Genomic DNA, 26725 nt, shown 5'->3' with positions numbered 1-26725 from the left:
CCTAAGAACATTGCCACCACAGCTGGCTTTTACAGGAGAATGAAGTAGGTGATAAGGGGAAGCAAGTGGCATTTTTGAACCCAGGCAAACGTTGTAGAGCTAATTTAGAGACTTCTTGGGAGGATTTCTCAAGAATTATTATTATTACATTTATTAGTTGCTTGTTACCTGAAGGTCAATAAAATAAATAAACCATACCGGAAATACAAAATAATAAAATAACCCTCCTCTATACAGCCACAGAAAACTTTGGCAGCGCACGAATACAAACAACTTCATCTCAGTCCAACAAAATGCCTGAGAAAAAGACAAGCCTTTACCTAGCACTAAAAAGATGTCAATGAAGATGCCAGGCAGATCTCACTGAGGGGCATACTCCACAAATGGGGAGCCACCACTGAAAAGGCCTTCGCCCTTGTCTCCACCCTCCGAGGGCCTAAAGAGTCCAGGAAAGTTCGTATTGGGAGAGGCATTCCAGAAGATATTGGGGTCCCAAGCCGTAAAGAGCTTTGCAGGTCAAAACCAGCACTTTGAATTGGGCTTGGAAGCATCCAGGCAGCCTGCGTAACTGGACAGGATTGGTATGATCTGTTTGCCTTGGACCCAAAAGAGCAGGTTCCTGCCCCTCAGGGGCTTGCAACCTTGATAAATCACATGTGGGAAGCAATGGGAAAAAGCAGAATAGAGATTTTGTCTTTCTCTCGGAAGACTAGAACCCGACAGGGTCGTCCAGTGATGCTGAAAGTTGGGAGATTCAGGACAAGATAAAAGGAAGGACATCTTCACACGGCGCAGTTACACTATGGAACTCGCTTCCACAAGAGGCAGCGACGGCCGACAAGTTGGCTGGCTTGAAAAGAGGATTAGACACACACCGACGCAGGAGAAGGCTACCAGTGGCTACTAGCCACGATGGCTATGTTCCCCCTCCGCGGTCAGAGGCAGTTATGTCCCTGAATGCCAGTTGCTGGGAATCGCAAGAGGGGAGAATTGCTGTTGCGCTCAGCTCCTGCTTGTGGGCTTCCCATAATGGACATGTGGTTGCCCAATGGGACACCAGAGTGTTGGACTAGATGGGCCCCCCTTGCCCTGACCCAGCCGCCCAGGCTCTTCCGATGTTCTGAGGAGCTGAAGGTGGCGGCAGCGGGCAAGTGAAGGTCACAGTTAAGGATGTGGTGGCTTGCAAGGACAGAGATCAGGCGGGGTCCAACAATTAGATAGATCATAGTGCGCCACTTGGCCAGACGCCTCTCACACTCTGACACGATGTCCCTCTGGAAAAATCTAGCGTTGAGATAACTGGACAGCACCCCATCCCCACAAGCGTTAACTGGGGTGGCTCACCTCAGTCAGGGCAATTTTGCGACCTCCTTCCACGGCCCGGCTTAGACCATTCATTTGTTTTGCCGCAACACACTCCTTAAGGACACTCATTCCTCCCCACCCCCTGGCAACACCAGCGCCCATTAAGAATCCCTCACTCCCGAGTCCTTCGCCAGGAAAGTCGTTGTCAGCTCGCAAAGAAGGTTTACGGCCGAGACCACAAGCATCAATTTAACCGAAGGTCACCTTTTATTTCTGCCTCCTAATCTGCCAGGCTTTGAGGGAGTGGGGGTGACACTTCCCTTGGGCTGCGGCATACTGAAGCGTGTTACCTGAGCTATACGGTAGCGGATGGTCTCTGCTGTATACAACCTTTTTTCGGGGGATTTATAACCTACCCGAAAAACACCTGTTCCCAATTAAAACCGTGAAAGGAAAACCTGCAAGTACACTCCATCTTTTTCTTAACATGGGAGAGTTAAAACGTGGGATGCTTATAACAGCTTACTGCCTTATACCTGGTCAGACTCTTTGACCTTTTAGCCCAGTAGTGTCTACACTGACTGGCAGCTGAACTCCAGAGTCTTTGGCAGCGAGAGGGTTTTTCCTAGTGCCTGCTACCTGATTCTTCTAACACACCCTTTATAGTCCTGCAGGCACATCTGGATTTTTGAGGGGGCACCACTCCCAAGAGACAGGAAGCATGCACACACTATGCTTTTCTAAGGGTTCTGAGCAAACGTCAGATCCACAAAAGAACATTGAGTTGAAAGAGGAAGTGGGAAAGAGTGGCACTCTTCCAACTTCCTCCTTCAGCTCTATGTCCTTCTGAAGGGTCGGAAAGGTTAAAAACAACCACCTCACTACCTCATAACCGAGGGGGCAGTGCGCGTGGTGGTTGTACGCGGCTTCAGAGGGCCAGGAGAAGATATGAAGGGCAGTAGTGTTGGACTAGGACCTGGGAGACCTGGGTTCAAATCCCCACTCAGCTATGAAACTCACTTGGTGACCTTAGGCCAGTGACTGTCTCTAAGCCTAACCTACCTCACAGGGTTGTTGTGAGGATCAAATGGAGAGGGGGAGAGCCTTGTTCATTGCCTTGAGCTCCTCAGACAGGTGGGATAGAAATGTCAGCAGCAGCAGCAAAGGCCTAGCTAGTCCAGCATCCTGATTTTTCACAATGGCCAGGCGGAAGCCCACAGGAACTTTGCGGGCAAGACATGAGCGAAATAGCTCTCTCCCACTTAAGAATCCCAGCGACTGGCATTCAGGGGCATCCTGCCTCCAATAAAGGAGGCAGCCCATAGCCATCATAGTTAGCTGTCAATAGCCTTATTAGCCACATTTTTGCCCAATCCCTTTTTAAAACCGTCTAACGTCACTAGCAAATCCCATAGTTTCAACTATGAGCTGCGTGAAGTCGTTAAGGTGTGATGCTGCTTAAGAACAAAAAACGATCCACAGAGCTGATCCCAGCCTGACAGCTGCATTTTTGTACTAACTGAAGCCTCCACAGGAAGTCTTATTATTGATTATTATTATTTATTAAATTTATATCCTGCCCTTCCTCCCAGAAGGACCACAGGGCAGCAAACAAAAACTCTAAAAAGACTCTAAAACATCTTAAGAACAGACTTTAAAATATATTAAAACACAATATATTTAAAAACTCTGAAACAAAAAAGCTTTAAAAAAAAGCTTTAAAAAATCTTAAAAAGCAATTCCAACACAGACGCAGACTGGGATAAGGTCTCTACTTAAAAGGCTTGTTGAAAGAGGAAAGTCTTCAATAGGCACCGAAAAGACAGCAGAGATGGTGCTTGTCTAAAATTTAAGGGAGGGCACTCCAAAGGGTTGGTGCCACTACACTAAAAGTTCTGTTCCTTTGTTGTGCAGAACAGACTTCCTGATAACATGGTGTCTGCGGGCGTAAGATGGTCTTTCAGGTATCCTGATCCCAAGCTGTATAGGGCTTTGTTCAACAAAACCAGAACTTTGAACATCTTCAGAGGCAGCCCGAATTATGACACATTGCAGTAGTCAAGTCTAGAAGTCTGCTGGCCATGGATAAAAAAAAATGGAAATGGATTGCCTTCAAGTCGATCCCGACTTATGGCAACCCTATGAAGAGGGTTTTCATGGTAAGCGGTATTCAGGAAGGCCATGGATAAAACTGTGATGAAAAAGGAACAAGTGCAATTTGCGGAAAAGTTTCTAGATGGCAGTAGCACCTAGATTTTGGCTGTCTGCATGCTCTAGCATCACTCCTCCATTCTGTTCCTCTCCATCAATGAAGCAGGAAGGGTAAAAAGAGAGATGGCCTTCTGCCCTCAAAGCAGGGCAAGCACTGGACTGCTAAGGTTTGTCTTGTGCAGATGAGCTTAAAATCCCCGTTAGCAAGGTGTCAAAAGTTTTATTTCAGAGCAGGTGGACCACACTTTAGATGGAGCACACCGAAGCCTTTCCAGCCCCAGGAGCGCATTCCCTTCTAGACAACCATCTGAGGCTGACATGCCAGTGGTGGGCAGGGCCTGAGGCAAAAATCGGAGCAGCAAATCCAGATTTTTGCCTTTGTACATTATGCTCATTTCTGCACACCTTCTGCTCGATCCCCCATCCAGGGCAAGCACGATCAGAGTTCAAGGACACATTTCCAACCAGGCAAAAACACTCAAGGCGAGTGTGACGCAGGGATGGTAAGAGGGGTGTGGCAGAATATCAGAATATATTAGTGTAAAAAGCACACAAAATGCATTATATGAGGATAAGTTGCTTGCAAAAAATGTGCACATTAGTCAAAAAGTGCATACAAAAATGCATTGATTAGGAGACATCCACACTAAAACGTTGAAGAGTTTTCATGAGGATTTTTTTAAATAATTGCAAATTGCTGAAGAAATGTGGAGACCTGAATTTAAAATGGGAAAAATGATAAACTGAGACCACAAATGGGCAGTTCCTTCCATCCCAAGCCTCAGTAAAGAAGACAGTCAGCTTCTTTGCCTTACTCCCCTGTTTAATGCGTACTCCCCATTTGTGGCCCGCAAGGTCATTTTGGCTAAGCCACTCCCACCTGTCATTAAATTGTTTGGGCTTGCAAAATGTGGTTCCTTTGCCCACGTGGTCTGCAACTTTAAAATACATTTCTTTGTATGCAATTTAATTTACACATCTTTGTATGCAATTTTGCCTAATATACACATCTTTTTTGCAAAGCCATTTTTCCCTAATAGAATACATTTTTGCATGGAACTTTATCTAATATACAAATCTTTGTACACAATTTAACAAACACATCTTTGTATGCAATTGTGCCCAATATAACACATGTTTTTTGCAAAGCCATTTTCTTTAACAGAATGCATTTTTGCGTGCAGCTTTCCCTAATATATGCATATTTATGCACACTTTCCCCTAATATATTCATTTTTGCACACGGTACTTGGCCGGAAACCTGCACTGCAAACTCCGGCAAATTTTTGAAGGGTGGTTTGTTTCCGTTGCTATGTTGTTTCAGAAAGAACACATTAGGCAGCTTCAAACTGAAGTGAATTTCTCCCTCAAAAAAGGCTGCAGAAATCCCTCCCGAATCGCACTCTGGGTAGCTACCGTATTAACTGCCTTGAGCTCCTCTGGAAGGAAGGGCAGGATATCAGTTAAAACAACAACTGCCACCACGTCCTTGAAACAATGACATTTAATGTGTTCAAGCAGCTAAGTTCTTGACTAAAATATGTAGAGATTTGTTTATCATTGATACCAGGAACAGAGAGAGAGAGAGAGAGAGAGAGAGAGAGAGTAAAAAATAGAGATCCAAATATCAGCAGTATGCATTCTCCTCCTGCCCCACTCTCTGGAGGTCAAAAACAGAGCTTCCCATTCATCAAGCTCGCTCCCAAGTCTTGTCACCGTTCAGACCACGTGTCCCCCCCCCCCCGGTGCAGCCCTCCCTATTCTGTTCCAGGTGAGTGCTTCTGACATCCTGCAAATCAGCATCGAGGCCAAGAACGGCAGAATCATTTCCCTTTCCTTCCCGGGAGTCCCATTGCTGCCCCGTTCTAGCTGCCCGGACGACCACAAAATCAAAGAGCGTAGACCTGCCGCTGAAACAGGCCAAAGGAGGCCCATCTTAATCCAGGATCCTGTCCTCACAGCGGCCAACCAGATGCCCCAATGGGAAGCCCGAAAGCAGGACCTGAGAGCAAAAGCAACCCTCCCCACTTTGGATTGCCAGGAGAAGGAGACCATGGCCACTGTGGCTAGTAGCCATGGATAGCCACACATTCATGGAGGAGAAGGCTATCAATAGCTGCTAGTCACAACAGCTATGCTCTCCCTCCACTGTCGGAGGCAGCCTGCTTCCGAATACCAACTACTGGAAACCGCACGAGTGCTCTTGCGCTCAGGTCCTGCTTGTGGGCTTCCCATTCGGGCATCTGGTTGGCCACTGGCAGATCAGGATGCTGGGCGAGATGGGCCCCCTTGGGCCAGATTCGGCTGCCGGCCTCTTCCGATGTTCCCGTCAGACCTGACAACTTCTGCCTCTAAATGTGCACGTAGAATTCCTGGCTATGAAGTCCTGGGTTCAAGACTCGCTTGTGGCAAACTCGAGGCTACTTAAAAGCTCCGGGGATCTACCACCTTGCTGACTCAGCCCGTCTCCCACACCCCGTGACAGATGCCGTTGGCCTTTTATCAAGAGGAGCCTGGCGGCTACCAAGCCTCTTCTTTCAGATGGTTCTGAGAAAGAGGTCAGCTGCCTCCCACCCGAAGCGAAGGATCGAACGAGTGAAGGAAGATGGCTTCATATGTCTTTTCGACGGCAGGTTGAGGAACGGGGGGGGGAAGTACTCGCTTTTATTTAAATGCTCCTCCTCTACCACGCCAATTTACATTTTGAATGTTGTTTACATTACTCGACAAGCAAAAAAGAACCTGCGTGTACATGGTTACATGGCTGCATCAAAATAAGGGCGTAAGAAGACCCCTGCTGGATCAGACCCAAGGCCTGTCTCATCCAGGGATAGGGCAGCTGTGGCCCTGCATATATTTCTTAGACTACACTTCCCATTATCAGCCAACATGGCCAATGGCCTGGGATTTTATTATTTTTTGCATTTACTTCCTGCCCCGGGGCAGCAAACATAAACAAAACAACGACAAGAAGAAAAGAATTCTAATAACAGTTAAAAAACATTCCAAAAACACAATTCAAAATGTTCTAAAACATGGTTAAACATGTTTTTAAAAACACAAGTGAAAAAATGGCTTCATCAGTGATCTTCAGGTTGTCAGGGACAGCCCCCTTCAGCCATCAAATGCCTGGGTAAACAGAAATGTTTTCAAATTCTCCTGAAAGTCAGTAGTGATGGAGTCGGACATGCCTCACCGGGGACGGCATTCCACAAACGGGAAGCCGCCACTGAAAAGGCCCTGCCGCGGGTCAGCACCAACTGGCCAGTGCTCAGTGGCAGCACAACTACCACCACCACGGCCTCGTCTGCCAATGGTAGGGTCCAAGATACTTGATTATGGGGGAAGATGCTCTTTTAGATACCTGGGTCCCAAGCTGTTTGGGGCTTTATATGATGGGAGTTCTAGTCCAGCAACATATGGAGGAGCCCAGGTTCCTCAGCCCTGATCTAGTCCATCATCCCGCTTTCTACTGGGGCCAATCAGGAGCCTCTGGGAAGCTCGCAAGCAGGGCGTGAAGGAAACAGCCTTTTCTCCTGTCATGGCTCCTTCGCATCTGCTATGCTGAGGTATACTGCCCCAAACACACAGAGGTTCCTTTTGGCCATCATGCCTAATACTGCATGGGTGGTGGTGGTGAAGATGGACATGGACTGCCTTCAAGTTGCTCCTGAGTTATGGCGACTCTACGAATAGGGTTTTCATGGTAAGCGGTATTCAGAGGGGGTTTACCATTGCCTTCCTCTGAGGCTGAGAGGCAGTGGCTGGCCCAAGGTCACCCAGGAGCTTCATGGCTGTGTGGGGATTCGAACCCTGGTCTCCCAGGTCGTAGTCCAACACCTTAACCACTATGCCACACTAGCTCTTGCATGCTTTAAATCCAAGTGAGCAACCTGTGGCCCCTGACCACATGTTATGTGACCCTCAATGCCTCCGGAAGTGGCGCCCTTTTTTCTACTCTGTCAGAGTTTCCTTCCTTCCTTCCTTGTATAGGACTAGAAACTTTTCTGAGGCAGCCTTGGTAAAAAAAGCAGAAGCAGGCTGATTTTTATTCAGTTCTTCCAGAACCCTTTTGCCTCCAGCTTCGTCCACTACCCCACTTTGGTTCTGCCCACTGCTCATGTGTGACCCCGGTACATCCCCACCCCGAGGGAATGCAGCCCTCACCTGTTTTAGGTGCTCCTTCCTGAAAGAACATAAGAACCATCAGGCCAAGGGTCCATCTAGGCTAGCATCCAAGCAGATTTCTCTTATCCTAAGTTAAGTCCTATGCAGAGTAGACCCATTGGGTAATATTCACTGCTAATCCTACTCAGTGCAAACCCACTGATGTCAGTGGACATGCCTAACTTAGGTTTGTTCATTTCAGTGGTTCTACTCTTGAGTAGGGTTTAATGCAACCCATTGAAAGTGTTGGACAGAATTAACTTAGGTGCACGGATTTCGAGAGATCTATTCTGAGTCGGGCTGGCTGGATACAACCTTTAGTAGCTAGAGCGTGTGTTTTTAAGACAGAAGGGCCCAGATTTGATCCTCTGGAGTGTGAGCCCTCTGACTTTTGCGGGGCTGGAATACAGCCTCCTATCCAGAGTCTTTTCCGTAGCTCTGCCACTGGAATTGACCAACGCTGGCACGTGGCCTCTGAAAGGTTGTCCATACGTAAGTCAGTCAGTAAATAAATAAATATTTATTGCCTACAGGGCGAGTCGGAACGGTTTTGAAAGACATGATTAAAACCAGTTAAAAGCAACCTAAAATCACTTCACAAAAAATAGGGTGGGTCCTAAAAATATACATCTCAGGGGTTAAAGGCCAGGCTAAAGAGGTGCATCTTCAGCATTAACAGCACAACAAAGTTGCCAAATGTGCCTTGGTGGGGAGTTCCAAAACTTAGGGGCCACCACAGAGAATGCCCTGTCCTGGACCACCTCCACCCCGAACTTCAGAGGAGGGGGCAGAACTACACAGAGGGGCCCCACTGCTGATCTATAGGGAAGGAAGGGGTCTCTCAGATATTTGGGGCCTAAGTCATTTAGGGCTTTAAACACTAATGTGAGCACCTTAAATTGGGCCTGGAGACGAACTGGCAACCAATGTAACCCGCAGGCTGAAAAAGGCCCCTCTGCCTTACAGGGCAGAAGTGCCTGTTCTTAGCAGCTTCACCTTCAAACATCCAGGATCTTTTCTTTCACCGGTGAAAGAATATTCACAGCAAGTCTTCTACAGAAGGTCTGGAGCCCTAACCATTTATTTATTTTCACACACACGCAGAGCCACCTCTGGTGGGAGCAAAATTTCAATTAATCACCACCTTATCTGCGAAAGAAGCAGTTGATCTCAAGGGCACAGAACTTATTCGCTGTATTTTATAGAACACAGCAGCCGCGCAACTCCAGGCAAGGAACATTTATCCTTTCTCTGCCAGAAACTCCCTTAAAGATGAGCAGGGATCTTTAACTAAAGATCAAACACACGTTAGATGAGCGAGAAAAGGCCACAGTTGTGCAATCTTACTTTTCCAAGAAAAAATTTTTTTTTAAATGTCTTTTAAAAGACATCACGCCTGCTTGCTTTCTTATTCTGCCACTGAGGCTTCTAAATGGCTCTAAGCAGATGATAAAAACCTCTGGTGGTTTTTTTTAAGGTATCACTACGGCTCTACACAACACTTGAATGACAAGGAGAGTGTGGTATTTCTAAGAATGAATGAAATCCGACCCTTTAACAGATCAGTATTCAACCACACTGGCATCCCAGAGTCTGTGGTTGCTTCCAGCTAAGCTCTACGCACAGGAGACCCACTGAAATTAAGGCACCTATGTTTGTAAGGTCCATTAATTTCAATGGGTCTACTCTGAGTAGGACCAACACTAGATACAAACCCCTGCACTGGCTCGCTATCACTGCCTAGGCTCCTCCGTTCAAGGGGGTGGGGATGACTTAAAACCCTGTAAGACTGCCTTGGGAAAATACAGTTGATCCCTCCTGAATTCCACTTTGCTGGGAATCGCAAGTAGAGAGAGTCACACTCAGGTCCTGCTTGCGGGCTTCCCTTTGGGGCATCTAGTTCGCCACTGTGAGAACAGGATGCTGGGCCAACCCCTTTTGGCCTGATCCAGCAGCCAGGCTCTTCTGATGTTATGTCTACCCCTGCAGGGTTGTTGTGAAGATAAAACAGGGAGATGAGAATGACACAGATTTCCCTGGAGGATGGGAGCAGGATTAAACCATGCATAAAATATCCCATCATTACAATCTTCTTCATCACCATCATCATCAGTTACCAGCCCTTCACCCAAAGATCCCAGGGCGAGTTACAATAAATTTTGAACAAAATTACTCAGCGTAGCAGTGCTAACCCTAAGGGTGGGGGATGACATCTAACAGATCTGGGGAGGAAATGGGGCTGTTTTAGACACTGGCGGACCCCAAAGGGAAACAGAATTGCAAGGCGATCCGTCTCCTCTTCCCCAGTTTATAAAAGTTTTTAAGGTTGGAAACATTTCATTTTAACTTTCTTTACCCATTATTTTATTTTTTTCTCTTACGCCTGGATCAAAGATAAACACACACACACAGCAACAGACCCCTTCTCTTAATTTTTTGCACACACCCCCTGCTTTCTGGAATGCCTTGCCTGATGAAGAACTCTGGAAAGCCCAAAAGCTCGCTGCTATTTTGTGACATTTTGGTGGGCCTTAATACAGGCTTTTGCCTAACTGTGGATTTTGTGGCGTTTCCCCTCTCCCTTCGTCCCCCTCAACAAGGCCCTTGGAAAGGGCCGTGGCTCAGTGCTTCACATGCATAAGGTCCCAGGTTCAATCCCATGCATCTCTAAGTAGAGCTCTAAAAGACTCCCATCTGAAACCCTGGAGAGCCGCTGCCAATTAGTGTAGACAATACTGACCTAGATGGACCAAAAATCTGACTCAGAATGAGGGAGCTTTCTGTTTAGCTCAACTCTTTATTTAGAACCATGAGGACTAGAATCTTACTTTATTTCTAGGGGAACAGCCACAGCTCAGTGGTGGTGCCCCTGCTTTGCATGCAGGAGACCGGGGCTCAATCCCTGGCATCTCCAGGTAGGGCTTTGAAATGCCTAAAATGCTAGGGAGCTGCTTCCAGTCAGTGTAGACAATACTGAGTGGCATGGACCAAAATTTGGCTCAGCATAGGGTTGCTTCTTATGTTGCTTTTTATGTATCCAGGAAGGAATTCAAGAGAAAGGTGTGAAAACTCTCCATTCAGCACCATGGATAGCTCCCAGCTACCCTGAACGGTGAGAATTTGGCCTCAATGCAAACGTTTTGGGGGTGAATTCAGAGTTTCCAATTAGGCAAAAGAAGAGAGGGATATTTTGAGGGACACTTAAAACTTGACCTTTTAATAGCCAAGAGGTTTTCCATTCCTTTGGGAGGAACAGATTGACTTGATCCTGTTTTTTTCCAGCCAGGCCATGCCTTTCATTTGAGGCCCCACGCATATAGAATCTATTCCCCCCCCCTAGAATCGCCCCCCTCTGCGAGATTCACCAAGCTAAGCCAGCCAATAGGAGCAGGATCTGAGCAAGACAGCTCGAGACCAGGGCCCGGGGAATTGGTTTTGAGCCCAGGGCGGCCCGCACTGCATCAGGAACAACCTTCAAGGGGATTGAATGACAGGGGTGGGCGGGGCCAGCAGCAAAAGTGAGTGGAGAAACAGCGGCTAACTCTTACCTCCTTAGAGGAGGCTACATTCCATCCGTGCAAGACTCAAAAGTTTTCTAAACACACACGCACGCATGCACAAAAACTGCATCCAGGTGAGCGAGAGGCATTAACGGACACATTCAAGCCAAGCGAAAGCACTCAAGCAGAGCATGGAGCAAGGCTGGCAAGTGGTGGGGCCTGGGGGTGAGAGGTGTAGCCTAAAAAGAGCCTTGAGGGCCAGATAAATAGGCCTGGAGGGCCACGTTCAAGCACCCAGGCTGGAGGTTCCCCACCCCAGCTCTAGAATGACCTTGTCAGGCAGCCAAATCTTCTCCAAATTCCCCCTCCTCCTCAGTAGACTCTTCCTCTGGGGGGAAACACCTCTCGCCGGGTCCACGGCCGCCTTCGCTCTTGGGCTCTGAGGAGCAAAGGGGCAGAATCGGGGCTCGAGGCAGGAGGTGGCCAGAGGGGTTCTTGGGAGGGGTCCAGACATGACATTCATGATACAACTCAAATCATACATTAACTGAGATTGAGGGAAGTACATTATATATATATCAAATAAATCTGACCCCACGCCTTTTAACTTGCTTATCTGTGCTTTATGGTTTTAACTTTGTCCGCTTCTTAAATTTGTGTATTTGTTTTAATGTTCAATGTTTTTAATTTTTGTAAACTGCCCAGAGAGCTTTGGCTATGGGGTGGTATATAAATGTAACAAATAAATAAATACTCAAGAGCCGTTTGGGGGAAATTCCATATAACAAACTGCTGGGGCTGCAGGGTTGGAGCAATCAAAACATTAACACCAGGCCTTTTTCGTATGCAACTTTAGCAGAGATGAACAAAATAGATTTTTTACTCCCGTCCTTGTAAAATACCCAGGAAAGAACGGTATGCGGCCTACTGATTGACCAACACGAACGAACCAACTGCGGAAACAAGTTGCTAGATCTCTGTTTTCTGCTATAAATGCCTAGAAAGTCTTGATTTTGCTTCTGCCCTTGGTTTATATAGACTCCATATATTTTTACCACTGTGTAGATTAGAATTTCTATGATTCTGTGGCGGGTCCATGGCTGAAGAGTAATGTTTTTGTTGTTGATGATATCTGTGAGGGACTTTGGAATACCTCACGAGTAAGCAATCTCCAGTAAAGCCAGCTCTGGCACAGAATCATCAATTTACTTGCCATCAAGAGTCCATCTGGTATAATGGTTAGAGCAGGCATGAGGAACCTTTGACCTTCCAGACGTTGCTGAACTACAACTCCCATCAGCCCCAGCAAGCAGGGCCAATGGCCAGAGATAACAGGAGCTGTAGTTCAACAACTTCTAGAGGGCCAAATATTCTTATAATTATGTCCAATATTTTAGTGGGCCTGCTCCAACTATGACTAGTACAACCCCAGGGTTCAAATCCTGACTCAAGGCACAAAGCTCACTAAGTGACTTTGGGCTAGTCACTGCCTCTCGGCCTAACCTGCCTCGCAGGGTTGTTGTGAGAATAAAACAAAATGAGGGGGAAAACCATATATGCTACCCCTTGAGCTCCTTGCAGAAAAGGTGAAATACAAATGTAATAATAACAATGAATAATGAAATAGTAACAACATCAGCAGCAGCAGCAGCAGCTATTCTTAAAATCATTTGAGAGCCACAAACAGACCAGACCAGACTTTTGGAGTTGCAACTACATAGAAACAGGATGAAAAGCTCCTTTTTCAACCCATTTCCCATTTTTGCGTGTACACTGCTACCATGAGTCCAGTGGAGGGAACGGTGCTGGATAAAGATGATGCTTGGAACATTAAAAGAAAAAAAAAAGGTCCTTTTAACAAAAGCAGAAACCGGTCTTTTATTTTGGACAGGAAAGCCAGCTTTATGGTGGTTGCTAAGGCGCAATGGCACATATTTTCATGGGCCAGGGAAAGCCCCGCGGCGACCGAACAATGACGGCTCGGATCCGCAGGACGGGGTGTCCGTCTCGCCTCTTGACCCGCCCGACACTCTCATTCACCAGCCCGACGCCTGCCGCATCCCCAAACAGCCCAGAGCAAAGGGAAACAGAGGAGGGAGGCGAGAAGGGGTTGCCGGTTGCTCAGGCTAGATGGCATGTTGGAGCGCGAAGCCTGAATTTTAATTGAACCGGGAAGGGATGCGTGGCCAAAACGACAGGGGGAGAGGGTTATTCAGGGGTCCCAGCACCATCAGAAAATGAATGCTCCATTCTTTGGCGACGGCTCGCTTTCCAAAGGGAGGGAACAAAATAAGGTTTTTGGAGAAAATGCAATCAAAAAGGACAATGTGGGAGTCTCCCACGCCGAGTCACTGATTTCTGAAACACACCTGGTTGCTGTTGGGTTCAGTATGGATGGCCAAGAATAGAAACAGCGAAGGCTGCTTTCTGCCCAGTCAGACCCTTGGTCCATCTGCTCCAGTATTATCTGCACTGACTGGCAGCAGCTCTCCCGGGCGTCAGGCAGGGGACGTTCCCGGCCCTGCCTGGAGATGCCTTTGGGGACTGAACCCGGAGTCTCTTGCATGCCAAGCAGGTGCTCTGCCACTGAGCTATAGCTCTTCCCCTAAAATTGAAGCAAGATTCCTCGTGGTTCTGAACCGAAGGCTGATTTAAAGAGGCATATGGGAAGCTGACTTCTACCCAATCAGACCACTGGTCCATCTGGCTCAGTATTGCCTACACTAACTGGCAGCAGCTCTTTAGGGTTTCAGACTAGGGGTCTGCCATAGGGGACTGAGCCTGGGACCAGTTGCATGCAAGGCAGGTGCCCTACCATAGAGCTGTGGTCCTTCCCCTAAAAGTAAAGCAAGACTCTAGCCCTCAAGGTTTTGAATAAAGAGTTGAACTGAGAACACAGGAATCTGCCTTCTACCCAGTGAGACCATCTAGCTCAGCACTGTCTACACTGACTGGCAGCAGCTCTCCAGGGTTTTAAGGGGGTGGGGGTCTCTCCCATCTGCCTAACTGGAGATGCCAGGGTTCGAACCCGGGACCTTCTGCAAGCAAAGCAGGGGCTCCTCTCACTGAGCTACAGCCCTTTGGGCCTTCAAACCATAATGCCAGGGGGCTGGATAGGGCTAAAGGGGGTTGCGAGGTGGCATCACAGCACCAGCCTTGGGGGGCGGGACCTTACAGCAGTAATGGATGCAGTTGCTAGTAAACAAGGCCTTTGCTGGTTGCTAGGGCAGTGTGACATCACCAGTGAAGTGGGTGGGGTCTTGGTTGCTAAGAGGCGGGGCATGCTTGCTACAATAATGTCAGGGGAGCTAGAGTGTTCTTGGTTGCTAGGGGTGGAGCCACATCTCCTAGGAGATAAAAGCTTGGTTGGTTTGTTGGTGGCTGTGGGTGTGGCCTCACTTCTCTTCCTCCCACCCCATTGGAAAGGTGGGCAGGGCTGTTCCGTTCGGCCAATCCTCTTTGCCCACCATCCTTTTCTTTGGCTGTGCTGGTGGAGAGGGGGATATCTGGGAGGAGATTTCCGGGGGGGGGACAGGGAATTTTGGGGGGGCCAGCCCCTCTCCTTCCTTTGGAGGCTCATTCCCCCCCACCTTTCCTTGTTCGCTGCAACCCCCACCAGAGCTCACGGGGGGGATTGGCCTAGCGAGGAGCACCCCACTGCCGTCATGGGGCAGAAACAGAAAGGCAAGCAGATGATGAAGAAGAAGAAGCCAGAGGAAGAGCTGGAAGAATTGAAGAGAGAAGTAGAACTCGAGGACCACAAGCTGACTCTTGATGAAATCAGCCTCAAGTACACAGTGGACCTCTCTAAGGGCCTGACCACAGCCCGTGCTGCAAAGATCCTCGCTCAGGACGGGCCGAACACCTTGACGCCTCCGCCGACCACGCCGGAGTGGGTGAAGTTTTGCCGGCAGCTCTTTGGCGGCTTCTCCATCCTGCTGTGGATCGGGGCCATCCTTTGCTTCTTGGCTTACGGCATCCAGGTGGTGGTGGAAGAGGCCGCGCTCAAAGACAACCTCTACCTGGGGATCGTTCTGACGGGAGTCGTCATCATAACTGGATGCTTCTCCTACTACCAGGAGGCCAAAAGCTCCAGGATTATGGACTCCTTCAAGCACATGGTGCCCCAGCAAGCCCTAGTGATCCGGGGTGGTGAGAAGCTGCAGATCAATGCCGAGAATGTGGTTGTGGGGGATTTGGTGGAGATTAAAGGGGGAGACCGGATCCCTGCCGACTTGCGGATCATCACCGCCAGTGGATGCAAGGTGGATAATTCCTCTCTGACGGGCGAGTCGGAGCCACAGAGCCGATCCCCGGATTGCACCCACGAGAACCCACTTGAGACACGCAACATCTGCTTCTTCTCTACCAACTGCGTGGAAGGCACAGCTCGGGGCATTGTCATCTTAACAGGGGATCACACGGTGATGGGCCGCATTGCCTCCTTGGCTTCTGGCTTGGAAGAGGGCCCTACCCCTATCGCCAAGGAGATAGAGCACTTCATCCACATCATCACCACTGTGGCCGTCTTCCTGGGTGTGACCTTCTTTGTCCTCTCTCTCATCCTTGGCTACACCTGGCTGCAGGGCGTTGTCTTCCTGATCGGCATCATTGTGGCCAACGTCCCAGAGGGGCTCCTCGCCACCGTAACCGTGTGTCTAACCCTTACTGCCAAGCGCATGGCTCGTAAGAACTGCTTGGTGAAGAACTTGGAGGCTGTGGAGACTCTGGGCTCCACTTCCACCATCTGCTCAGACAAGACGGGCACCCTGACCCAGAACCGCATGACCGTCTCACACATGTGGCTCGACAGCCAGATCCACGGGGCGGACACCACCGAGGAGCAGGCCGGGGCAATGTTTGACAAGCGCTCACCGACGTGGACAGCCCTGGCTCGCATTGCAGGCCTGTGCAACAGAGCAGACTTCAAGGCAGGGCAGGAGGAGGTCCCCACCGTTAAGAAGGAGACGACAGGGGACGCCTCTGAGTCTGCGCTCCTGAAGTGCATAGAGATGTCCTGTGGGCCTGTCCCAAAGATGCGGGAGAGGAATCCCAAAGTGGCAGAGATCCCCTTCAACTCCACTAACAAGTACCAGTTGTCCATCCACGAAGCTGAAGACAAGCCCAAGGGCCACCTCCTGGTGATGAAAGGGGCTCCCGAAAGAATCCTGGACTGCTGCTCCACCATCCTTCTCCAAGGGAAGGAGGTGAACATGGACAAGAAGATGCAAGAGGCTTTTCATAGTGCCTACAATGAGCTGGGAGGGCTAGGTGAAAGGGTGCTGGGCTTCTGCCACCGATACCTCCCTGAGCGCCAGTTTCCCAGAGGCTTTAAGTTTGATGTGGAGAAGGTCAACTTCCCCATCAACAAGCTCTGCTTTGTGGGGCTCATATCCATGATTGACCCGCCCCGGGCTGCCGTGCCAGATGCCGTAGGAAAATGCCGAAGCGCTGGGATTAAAGTGATCATGGTGACCGGAGACCACCCAATCACTGCCAAGGCCATTGCCAGGGGTGTGGGCATAATCTCCGAGATGAGCGAGACTGTCGAGGACATCGCCGTCCGCCTCAACATCCCTATCAGTGAAGTTGACCCTGGAGAAGCCAAGGCCTGTGTCATCCATGGCTCTGACCTCAAGGACATGACCTCTGCAGATCTGGACAACGTGCTCAGAAACCACAGCGAGATAGTCTTTGCCCGAACCTCCCCGCAGCAGAAGCTGATTATCGTGGAAGGCTGCCAGAGGCAGGGGGCTATCGTGGCAGTGACAGGTGACGGGGTGAACGACTCGCCTGCCCTAAAAAAGGCCGACATCGGCATAGCCATGGGCATCGCCGGCTCTGATGTCTCGAAGCAGGCTGCAGACATGATCCTCCTCGATGACAACTTTGCCTCCATCGTGACGGGTGTGGAGGAAGGCCGGCTGATCTTTGACAACCTTAAGAAGTCGATTGCCTACACCTTGACCAGCAACATCCCGGAGATCTCCCCGTTCCTACTGTTCATCATTGCCAGCATCCCTCTTCCGCTGGGAACGATTACCATTCTGTGCATCGACCTCGGCACCGACATGGTCCCAGCCATCTCCCTGGCCTATGAGAGTGCAGAGAGTGACATCATGAAGAGGAAGCCGCGGAACTCGAAGACAGACAAGCTGGTGAATGAACGCCTCATCAGCATGGCCTACGGGCAGATCGGCATGATGCAGGCGCTTGCTGGCTTCTATTCTTATTTCGTGATCATGGCGGAAAACGGCTTCCTCCCGCTCACCTTGCTGGGGATCCGTCTGGACTGGGACGATAACACCAAGAATGACCTCGAAGACAGCTTCGGCCAGGAGTGGACGTACAATCAGCGCAAGGTAGTGGAACATACCTGCCACACCGCCTTCTTTGTCAGCATCGTGGTGGTGCAATGGGCGGACCTCATTATCTGCAAGACGCGGAAGCTCTCCCTCTTCCATCAAGGCATGCGGAACAGGATCCTGATCTTTGGTCTCCTCGAAGAGACAACCTTGGCCGTCTTCCTGTCGTACTGCCCTGGGATGGATGTGGCCTTGCGCATGTACCCGCTCCGGGTGAGCTGGTGGTTCTGCGCCTTTCCTTTCAGCCTGCTGATCTTTGTCTACGATGAGATTCGGAAGTACATTATCCGCCAGCAGCCAGGCGGCTGGGTGGAGAGGGAGACATATTACTGAACGGCACACCTGTGCTGACTTGGGCTGATGCGAGTTGCGGTCTGAAAGATCTGGAAGACACCAGGTTGGCGAAGGCTGCTTTGCAACTTCAGATGGTGCAGATCTCATATTATCTGTGTGTTGAACCATCCTGAAAAAAGAAACTACTTATTTTAAAGAAAACTGAAAGGGGGGGGTGCTCGACCTTTAATAAATGCCTTTGAAAAATACCAAGCCACATTTCTCTCTCTCTCTATCTTCTCAATTGCTCTTTCTTTTTAGTTGAGTTTATCAAAACAGTTTAAGCAAATGATGACTGGTGGAACAGTAAGTCCAAGGTTTTCTAGGGCATGACTGCAGGAACGGTAATCCTGAGGTCTAAAGTGGTGCCTGTGTGCAACTTTCTAGTTTGTTGTTTGCAAGCTAATGCAAGTAGGGCCCTGCTGGATCTTCCTTAGTTGCCTGTTTCCAACTGTATCCAGCCAACGCCACCAGAAATCCTTGCTGCTAGCCACCAGCAGAGGCTGCTATCTAGAGGTAGACAGCCCCTGAACACAGAAGTTCCATTTTTCATCAACAGGCCATGAATTTGACTAGCATCTCCCCCCCCAAAAAGTCATCTATGCCAGAGGCCATCGCCACAACAAATTCCACAATTGAATCAGACTTGGCACAGAGGAGACCTGGTCCTTTGGGTCACCTCCCAAAACCTACTGCCAGCCAATTTCACTGAGCGAACCCCCCCAATCCAAAATTCTAGTATTGTAAGAGAAAAAGAGAGAGGTTCTCTCTGCGTGGTACATAATGAGGTAAGCCATCATCATCTTTATTTGCAGCCAAAGGCCCATGCGGCAAGGTTAGGTACAAAGGGAAATTATAAAATTATAAAATACATTGTTTAAAATTCCAACATAACTAAAGGAAAACTAAAACTCTTCAAAGTTAGAAGAAACATCAGACATGAATTTGTAATAGTCATTCATGGTACAAGGTTAGTTCGGATAGTTTGGGCTGCATAAATAAATTTGGCCACAGCGATTGTAAGGTTTCTGTTTGCACCATTTAGAAGCTGCTCTATCAGCCTCACAGGAGGGCTGTTAGGAAACCGTTTAATGGATGGATAAAGGAATTTGTACCATTCCGAAGAATAAATTGGGCATATAAATAGAACATGATACAGGGATTCTATCTCTCCCACCCTACAGGGACAAAACCTTTGGGCATACGGTGTCCCCCGGTATCTCCCATTACTGCAGAGTTAAGGCAATTAAACCTTGCCTTAGTAAAGGCATGTCGGAATTTTGGAACAGTTAAAAAATCTAAATAAAATGCATAAGATTTTATGTTGAAGCTCAGATTGTGAGAGAGCGGAGAACATGTTTTAGCTGCTGCAGTAATTGCGCTTTGTCTATCTATATCTTTAAGTCTGATTCCGATAAGAAGGTTGGCCGATGATGGTTCAGTTAGAGATAACTGTTCTAACGAGTATCCTAGTCTGGGAAGCTTGGAGAGGAGAATTTTCATCCAGTTAGAGGTGTATATGTCTTTCCAGAGACCTTTTAGGTATGAGATCCTCTCTAGCCAGCTTCCCTCCCCAACTTAAAATAAACACTAGCAGATAAGAAGACCCATACTGGATCAGGTCAAAGAGGGCCCATCCAGTCCAGCACCCTGTCCTCACGGCGTCCAACCAGATGTCCCCAATGGGATGCCCCCAAGCAGGGCTTGAGCGCAGCAGCAACTCTCCCCTCCTGCCGTTTCCAGCAAATGATATTCTCACAAGAACGCTGCCTCGGACAGTGGAGGGAAGACACAGCCATTGTGGCTAGCAGCCACTGACAGCCTTATCTTGAATTTGTCCACTCCTCTTTTAAAGCCATCCAAGTTGGTGGTCATCACTGCCTCTTGTGGGAGTGAATTCCAGGCTTCAAACATGCCCCGTGGGGCCAAGTCCTTTCCTGCCGGGCTCAGGGAACCTTCCCACATTCACCTTCATGAGACGGCCCCACTGAGGTCTAGCATCATGGAGAGAGGTATTTGCTGTGGGAGGAAAAGCTTCCATTGGCACCTTTCTTTTATGGGGGGAAGAGGAGGGCGAACGAACGGCTGACCTAAAGTCCTGTTAAGTAGCCATAAGGAGGGCTCCTCATCCTGCAGCACCTCCCCTTGCTTACATTTTCCTGCCAGGATTTCAGAAGCCAGGTGGAATTTGCAAAAACCAACCAAACCAAAAAAAGCAACCCACCCTCCACACAAAAAACCCCCCTATCCAATTGTCTTCAGGTCTGCAGCACAAGCCAAGCTCTGTGGTTCCCAAATATCTGCTCTGCTTGTAGAACCCTCCGGAAAGAGACTATACGGCCAGGGGGGGAGAGAGAGAGAAATGGGCAGGGTGTATCTGGGGCCTTAGCGGAGTAAAGGCCCTGGAATTCATTTTCCAACAGACCAACACACGCATTTAAAAAAGGCTTAGTTTGCACTAGATTTAGTTATCTATGGGGGGGCACAATAAATTGTAGCTGTATGCAAGGTGCAGTGGTGGAACATCTAGGAAGTGGAGGGGTGTCTCAGAGCAGCGGGAATCCTGTGATGATTTTCTTTGGAAGGCTCTCTGGTTGGCATGGCTGCCTTGACAGACCCAACGGATAGCTCTCTCCAGACACATCCATGCCGTTATCTAAGCTCACAGTTCTGTGGCGGCCAGAAAGCTGTTCCCCAGCCTTACGGGAACAGAGGAAGAGATGTGTGATTTTCGGCTGCGTTAGGCGGGGCGGGAGGGCAATCACTTGCCATTTCAGCTCGGGGGGGGATTAAATTTGCCACCATAGAGGGCAGGCCTGTCACCCGCCCTCTCCTTTTTAGTGGTGATGCAGAAAGCCAATTCACGCAGAGAGGCCAAGGTCAACAAGAGTTCAAAAATCGACCCAAATGCAGACCTTCTGTGTTTTGTGCTGAAGCTGGATAAATGGAGCCTTGCAAATAAAGTCACTACTCCCCACACACCTTGTCTATCTATGTGTTAGTCATCTCTGTTAAATCAAGGACTCAAATAAACAAAAGGAGGGGGAGAGTGAGCGGCAATTTCCCCCAATTATACAAAAGCTAGCTTCCTTTGCCTGATCATCATAGCTCTCCTAGCTGTGCTATCCTATCAATCCTCTTCCTCACTGGAATGTCAGCCCTCCCTTCCGGGTGACTTCCCATAGGGAGATCTGCCCTCCAAGAACCACTGGTTTACACACCTTGCCTGTTGGGCCTTCCCCATTTGTTTGCAAGGCAATAGTCCTCTTGCAACGAAATCTGCCGTGGATGTGCAGGATGCTATTCCCCGTTTCTAGTTCAAAAACAGAGTTCAGCCATTTTCAAGGAGGGGAGGTGCAAGAGAAAATATTGCCCTTCTGCTCTGGAAAACCCTTCCCTCTGACTTACATGAAGCATCAACCACCAGTGGTTTCAGACGTCTTGCAAACACATATCTCTTTTGCCGTGGCTTTCCCTGACCCATAAGGTTGGATCCTGTTATTGCTAGATTTTTTTAAAAAAAACCTCTTTATGATACCCTTTTTTGCATACCTCATGCCTGCTTCAAAGTTTTTAAATCTTTAGAAATGCTTGCAATTATATGAAAGAATGAATGCAGAAAGCTCTGTACGGTGTTCTCCAAAAAGAGAATGGTAAAAGTTGGAAGGGACCTCTTAAGTCATCCAGTCCAACCCCATGGCATTCCATGCAGGAAATCTGATGCTAGAGCATTCCCAAGAGAGGGCAATCTAGCCTCTACTTAAAGAACCTCCAAATGTGGGGGAGAATCTTCGTTTTCACAGTAATTTCAATGGAAAAATTTCTCTTTCCCAATGTTGCTCTTTGAATCTCCAAAAGCCAGAGGTTCAAAGAAAAGCAAGAGGGGAGTTGCTTGCTAAAGGGCTTTCAAACAGCTACACACTGCTCTTTGAAGTCCTGACAATGGGGGCTTCAAAGCGCAGCATCTCCTGACCTCATAGTGGCATCGGGTGACTGACAAGGCCACCGCCCATCTGTCAGACTTGGCCTGCCAGGGTGGGGGGGAGATAAAAATTTGGCCCACCAGCCAGGAAAAGCTCCCCAGCCCCGCTCTAGGTAATTGGTTCTATTGTTCAGACTGCTCTTAGTCAAGAATTTTATTCTAATGTCCAAGCAAAATCTGCCCTCCTATAACATAATCCCATTAGATCTAGCCTGCCTTCCTGGAACAGCAGAGGACAAGTCTTCCCCCTCTTCTGTGCAATGACAGCCCTTCAGGGATTGAAGTATGGGTGTGCTACTGTGTCCTGTCCCCCGAACATCTCTTGTACAGGCAAAACCTATGCCGTCCCTTTGACTAATCCTCATACAGGACTTTTGTTCCAGACTCTGGACCATCTTTGCTGCCCTTGTCTGAACCAGTTCCCAGAGATGAGGCTGGGGTGATCTGCAGGGAAGCCCACCACCAAGAGATGTGTGTGTTAGAGAGAAATCATCATCGTTGTCATTCCTATTATTAAATTTATTCCCCTCCCCGCAAAAAAACCCAGTGGCTGCCCATGGATGGCCCAAGCAAGGGGAGATCAGAAGACCCTCACTCCCAGGCAAGATAAGGCCAGGCCCTTGAAGAGGCAGCAAAGTTGAGTTCAGGACCATGGACAGCACTCCTGCAGCTGAGACTAACCATCCACGTTGTCTCAGCAAAGTCCTGAAGAAAATGAGACCCACTTGACTGGAGGGCCCTCCCTGAGACCTGCTTCCCAACTAGTTAAAGAGTCAGCACCCATGGCAGCTGCCGGCTCCGTCAAGGTAATGGGGTTTCCAGCTGTGGAGATCTCTCCTCAGGACTCTCTAGGGCCCCCAAGGAGTCTGTTGACCAGCCACCAGAGTCTGGCAGCAGAGGTGTCTCAGAGAGGAGGGGGACCCCGCTGCCCACAGACCCACACAGGATGGACCAAGGCAAGGATCCACTTCCTCCTCAGAGGTGCAATTGCTGGAGGACTCTGCCTCTAAGGAGTCCCAGTATGGGGCCATCGGAAAGGCCTCCCCCATACCAAGCTTGACTCATTCATTTCATATTTACAAAGCCACGTTGCCCGGGCTAATGAGGCTCTTTAGCCAAGATGAAGGGGGGGCGGTCAGACAGCGGAAACATTCTCCATCGCTTTAAAAAACTGAGATGAGGGGAGGAACAAAGAAAAGAAAAGTGACCTACCTCAAGTGTGTCTGGCACCAATGTGAACAGCTCGCTGCCTTTTCAAATTTAATTTAATTTGAATTATAATTTAAACCTCGACAGATGCAAATGGGACCATCTGCATAGCAGCTGAGATTGAGGGGGAAGAGAGGGGATTTGGGAGGGGCGGTCATTAATGCCAAACAAGAGTGCCGGTACAGAACAGGAGACCTTCAACAGACTGGGTTGGGGCAAGCTCCAAAAGCAAACGCGTGAAACAGGCTGACTCTTGCAAAAACACACAACGGTGAGATGTCGGTGGCCATCAAAAAGTGATGTTTTCTAGCTACGTGAATGAGCCTGTGCAAGCCTTAGGCTCATGAATCCTCCCCCCTTCCCGTCGCCTCACAAGGCAGAGATCAAAAGTTCCCACTGTTGAACAAACCAAAGTGCCCTGATTTATCTGTACTTGGGAAACTGTGCTGGGTTAAAACAAATCCGGATTCGATTCTCTTTGTATCAGGCTATTCCAGAGTGAGGCTGTGGGGCTTGTTCTCTGTTGCTTATGATTTATTTAATTAACTGATTTTGTTTATATACTGCCCTTCCTCCCAAAAGGAGCCCAGGGCATGGCATGGTGATAAAACAATAAAAGGCATCTTTAAAAACAATTCCAGTACAGATACAGACTGCGAAAGATCTCTTCTTAAAAGCATCTATTTATTTGTTTATTAAATGCTCTTACAGCCAAGGGGTAGAAATTGCAGGGAAACAAATTTCAGCTAAATGTTTGGGGGGAATAAATGAAAGGAGGTGCTAGAGAGAGAGAGAGAGAGAGAGAAAGAGAGAGAGGGCATATGCTAGAGAGAGAGAGAGAGAAAGGGGTGCTAGAGAGAGAGAGAGAAAGGGGTGCTAGAGAGAGAAAGAGAATGGGTGCTAGACAGAGAGAGAGAAAGGGGATGCTAGAGAGAGAGAGTACTACAGAGAGAGGAGTGTGTGAAAGAGTGAAAGTGCTAGAGAGAGAGAGAGCAGGGGTGAGAGAGAGAGAGAAAGGGAGTGTTAGAGAGAGAGAGAGAGAGAGAAGGGGTGCTAAAGAGAGAGGGTGCTAGAGAGAGGGGATTGTGTGTGTGAGAGAGAGAGGTGGGGTGCTGGAGAAAGAGAAAAGGGGTGCGAGAGAGAGAGAGAGAGAGAGAGAGAGAAGGGGTGCTAGAGAGGTAGAAAGGGACAGAGAGAAAGGGGCATGGCCCCATTCTCATTGCCTCTAGCCCCACCCACTTTTGGCTACACTCACTCCCAACTGCTAGTATATGGCCCCCCAATGATTATGCCCCAGGAAATATGCCAACTGACGGGAGGGAAGTTGACCACCCTGATGTAAAGCATGTGGGAAAGATCCAAAATGATCAGAAGGAACTGCGGCAAATAGCCATGTACCTCCAGTTCTGAAATTGATGTTTTGAAAATCCCCGCAGTTAAACCAGAACGCAGGAGGAAAGTGGAGCAGAGCATGAATTGGGGTAGGGGGGATCCAACTCATCCTTATTCCATCCCGACTCTGGGACCAATTCTGCCAAGATGCACGTCTCTGACCAGCCCTCCCCACCGCCCAGGTTCTCGGCTGTCCATGGCTCAGTGCTGAATCGCCTGGTGAAAGCAACTTGTTAAAAGCTATTTTTCTTATTTATTTATTTTATTATTTGATTTATATCCTGCCCTTCCTCCCAGCAGGAGCTCAGGGCAGCAAACGAAAGCACTGAAAACACTTTAAAACATCATCAAAACAGACATTAAAATACATTAAAACAAAACTGCACAGCAGGGATAGAAAACCTCAAGCCTGGAGGCCAAATGTGGCCCTCCAGACCTCTCTGTCCGGCCCCCGGGACTCTCCCCAGGCCACACATCTCTCTCACTGGCCCTGCTACACCCCCTCCCTGCGCGTCTTTGCCTGGCTGGAAATGTGTCCTTCAACTCAGACGATGCCTCTTGCTTGCCCAGATGGAGGCGAGAGCGGCCTGTGCGAGTGTGTGTAGAAACTAGCCTACAGTGCAAAGGTTAATTTTACATTTGTTGCTCCACCCACCTTTTGCCTCTGGCCCCGCCTACCACAGCCTTACCTGGAAGGGAATGTGGCCCTTGGGCTGAAAAACGCTTTGCATGAGCTCAGAAGCTAAGTAAGTTAGCTACACATGAAACCAACTCCACGTTTTTTGTCAGTAACCCATCGACCATCTGCAAGCTGCAGTTTGGTGGAGGAAGGTCTACGAGGAATACAGATCAGGGTTGGACCATCAAACGTGAAACCTCGCTGAACCCTTTTTTCCTCGGAGCCCTGGCGTCAAACTGATTACTGAGTGACTTTAAGAAGTAATATGATAGAGTGGTCTGCGGCGGGTTTTGAACCAAGGCCAGGAGACCCATTTTGCCAATAACGCGTCCTTGCAGAAGGATTGCTTGGCCTTGCAAGGGGGAGGGGATGTTAAAGCAGGGAGGGGGATGTCTCCGCCTGGGATGCGTTGCAAGTGGCGAGGGTGGCCACCGCACACAACCGGATCTTGCCTTTGCAAAGCAATGTCTTCATTCTGCGACTGCGGCCACTGCTGCAGTTCTTTTAAAAAAATAAAAATGAACTCTCACAAAAGTGTCATCATCATTTATTGCCCACCCTTCAACCAAAGGTCGTAAGCCGGGTTACGACAATTTTAAAATACGACATGAGAAACAACTGAAAAACAACATAAACTCCCCAAATAGGGTGGGTCCTAAAAATACACACATCGCAGGGGTCAAAGGTGATCTCGGCCTCACACTTCTGCACCTGTAACCGGAGCCACACCTTCGGGCTCAGGGCTACAGGGTCAGGACAAAACGCTAGCAAGTGGCTCCCGTGGCAGGCCACTTCCTGGTTTTTCTGCCTGTCGTGGAATGGCCGTGAACTGTGCTAGAGGCTGTATGATTTTTAAAAATGGTATTTTCAATGCCTCCTTTATTTCTTACGTGGTGTTTCATTGTATTACAATTTGCATTGCACAGATCTGTTAATTGCAATACCATAAAATGCAGCCTAAGGTGTTTAATGTTATAATTTTAAATTTTTTATTTTTATTGCTGTAGGTTTTTATTGTTATATTCTGTATTTTAACATTTTTGTACACCGCCCAGAGAGCTATTCGCTATGGGCGGTCTATAAATGAAACAAACAAATAAATAAATAAATATAAGACATGAAAGAAGCAATAAACATCCAATTCAAAATCAATATGAATATCTAAAGCGGACATGCCACAGGCCTCCTGAATGAAGCTCACAGACCGCAGTATGGGAATGCCTGCAACTAAACTACACTGGTTTCCTAATCCAGAAGAAAAGAATGATTCACAACTGCAAGAACTTGCCAAAGCCCTCAACACTCCTCTCATTCCCCCTAAAAAGGTCTCAGGTTCCTTGCTTTCCCCCACCCTCCATCCTCACAACATCCCTGTGAGATAAGTCAAGCTAAAAGAATAACTCCAAGAAACTACTCAATCCCCCCAAAAAACTCCTCTCATTTCCCCTACAAATATCCAGGTTCCTCCCTATCCCACAACAACCCTGTGAGGCAGGCCCAATTGACAAAGATGGGTCCAAGGTTGTCCAGCAAAGTATGTGACTGAGTGGAGATCTGAACCCTGGTCTCCCCAGCCCTAGGC

General features: G+C 48.6%; 2 protein-coding genes across 5 annotated transcripts in view; one reads left to right on the top strand and one right to left on the bottom strand.

Annotated features, from left to right (window-relative positions):
* The window catches only part of LHFPL7 (LHFPL tetraspan subfamily member 7), a 90825-nt gene that overhangs the window by 9545 nt on the left and 54555 nt on the right, over nucleotides 1–26725 (bottom strand). The window lies entirely within an intron of this gene.
* LOC133374263 (sodium/potassium-transporting ATPase subunit alpha-2-like) lies at nucleotides 11701–17881 on the top strand. 4 transcript variants are annotated; one of them, XM_061604931.1, is made up of 3 exons: nucleotides 14849–15011; nucleotides 15167–15169; nucleotides 15318–17881. In XM_061604931.1, the coding sequence occupies exons 1-3, from the start codon at nucleotides 14849–14851 to the stop codon at nucleotides 17879–17881; spliced, it is 2730 nt and encodes a 909-aa protein (XP_061460915.1). The 4 variants fall into 4 exon arrangements, with proteins under 4 accessions (XP_061460917.1, XP_061460915.1, XP_061460914.1 ...); XM_061604933.1 differs by lacking the exons at nucleotides 14849–15011; nucleotides 15167–15169 and adding an exon at nucleotides 11701–11728 and having other exon boundaries at nucleotides 15825–17881; XM_061604932.1 differs by lacking the exon at nucleotides 15167–15169 and having other exon boundaries at nucleotides 14888–14925; nucleotides 15226–17881.

The sequence above is a fragment of the Rhineura floridana genome, chromosome 21 (assembly GCF_030035675.1).
Source record: "Rhineura floridana isolate rRhiFlo1 chromosome 21, rRhiFlo1.hap2, whole genome shotgun sequence".
Classification (NCBI taxonomy): Eukaryota; Metazoa; Chordata; class Lepidosauria; order Squamata; family Rhineuridae; genus Rhineura; species Rhineura floridana.
The sequence above is the reverse complement of the archived record's forward strand: the minus strand, read 5'-3'. Positions and strand labels throughout refer to the sequence as shown.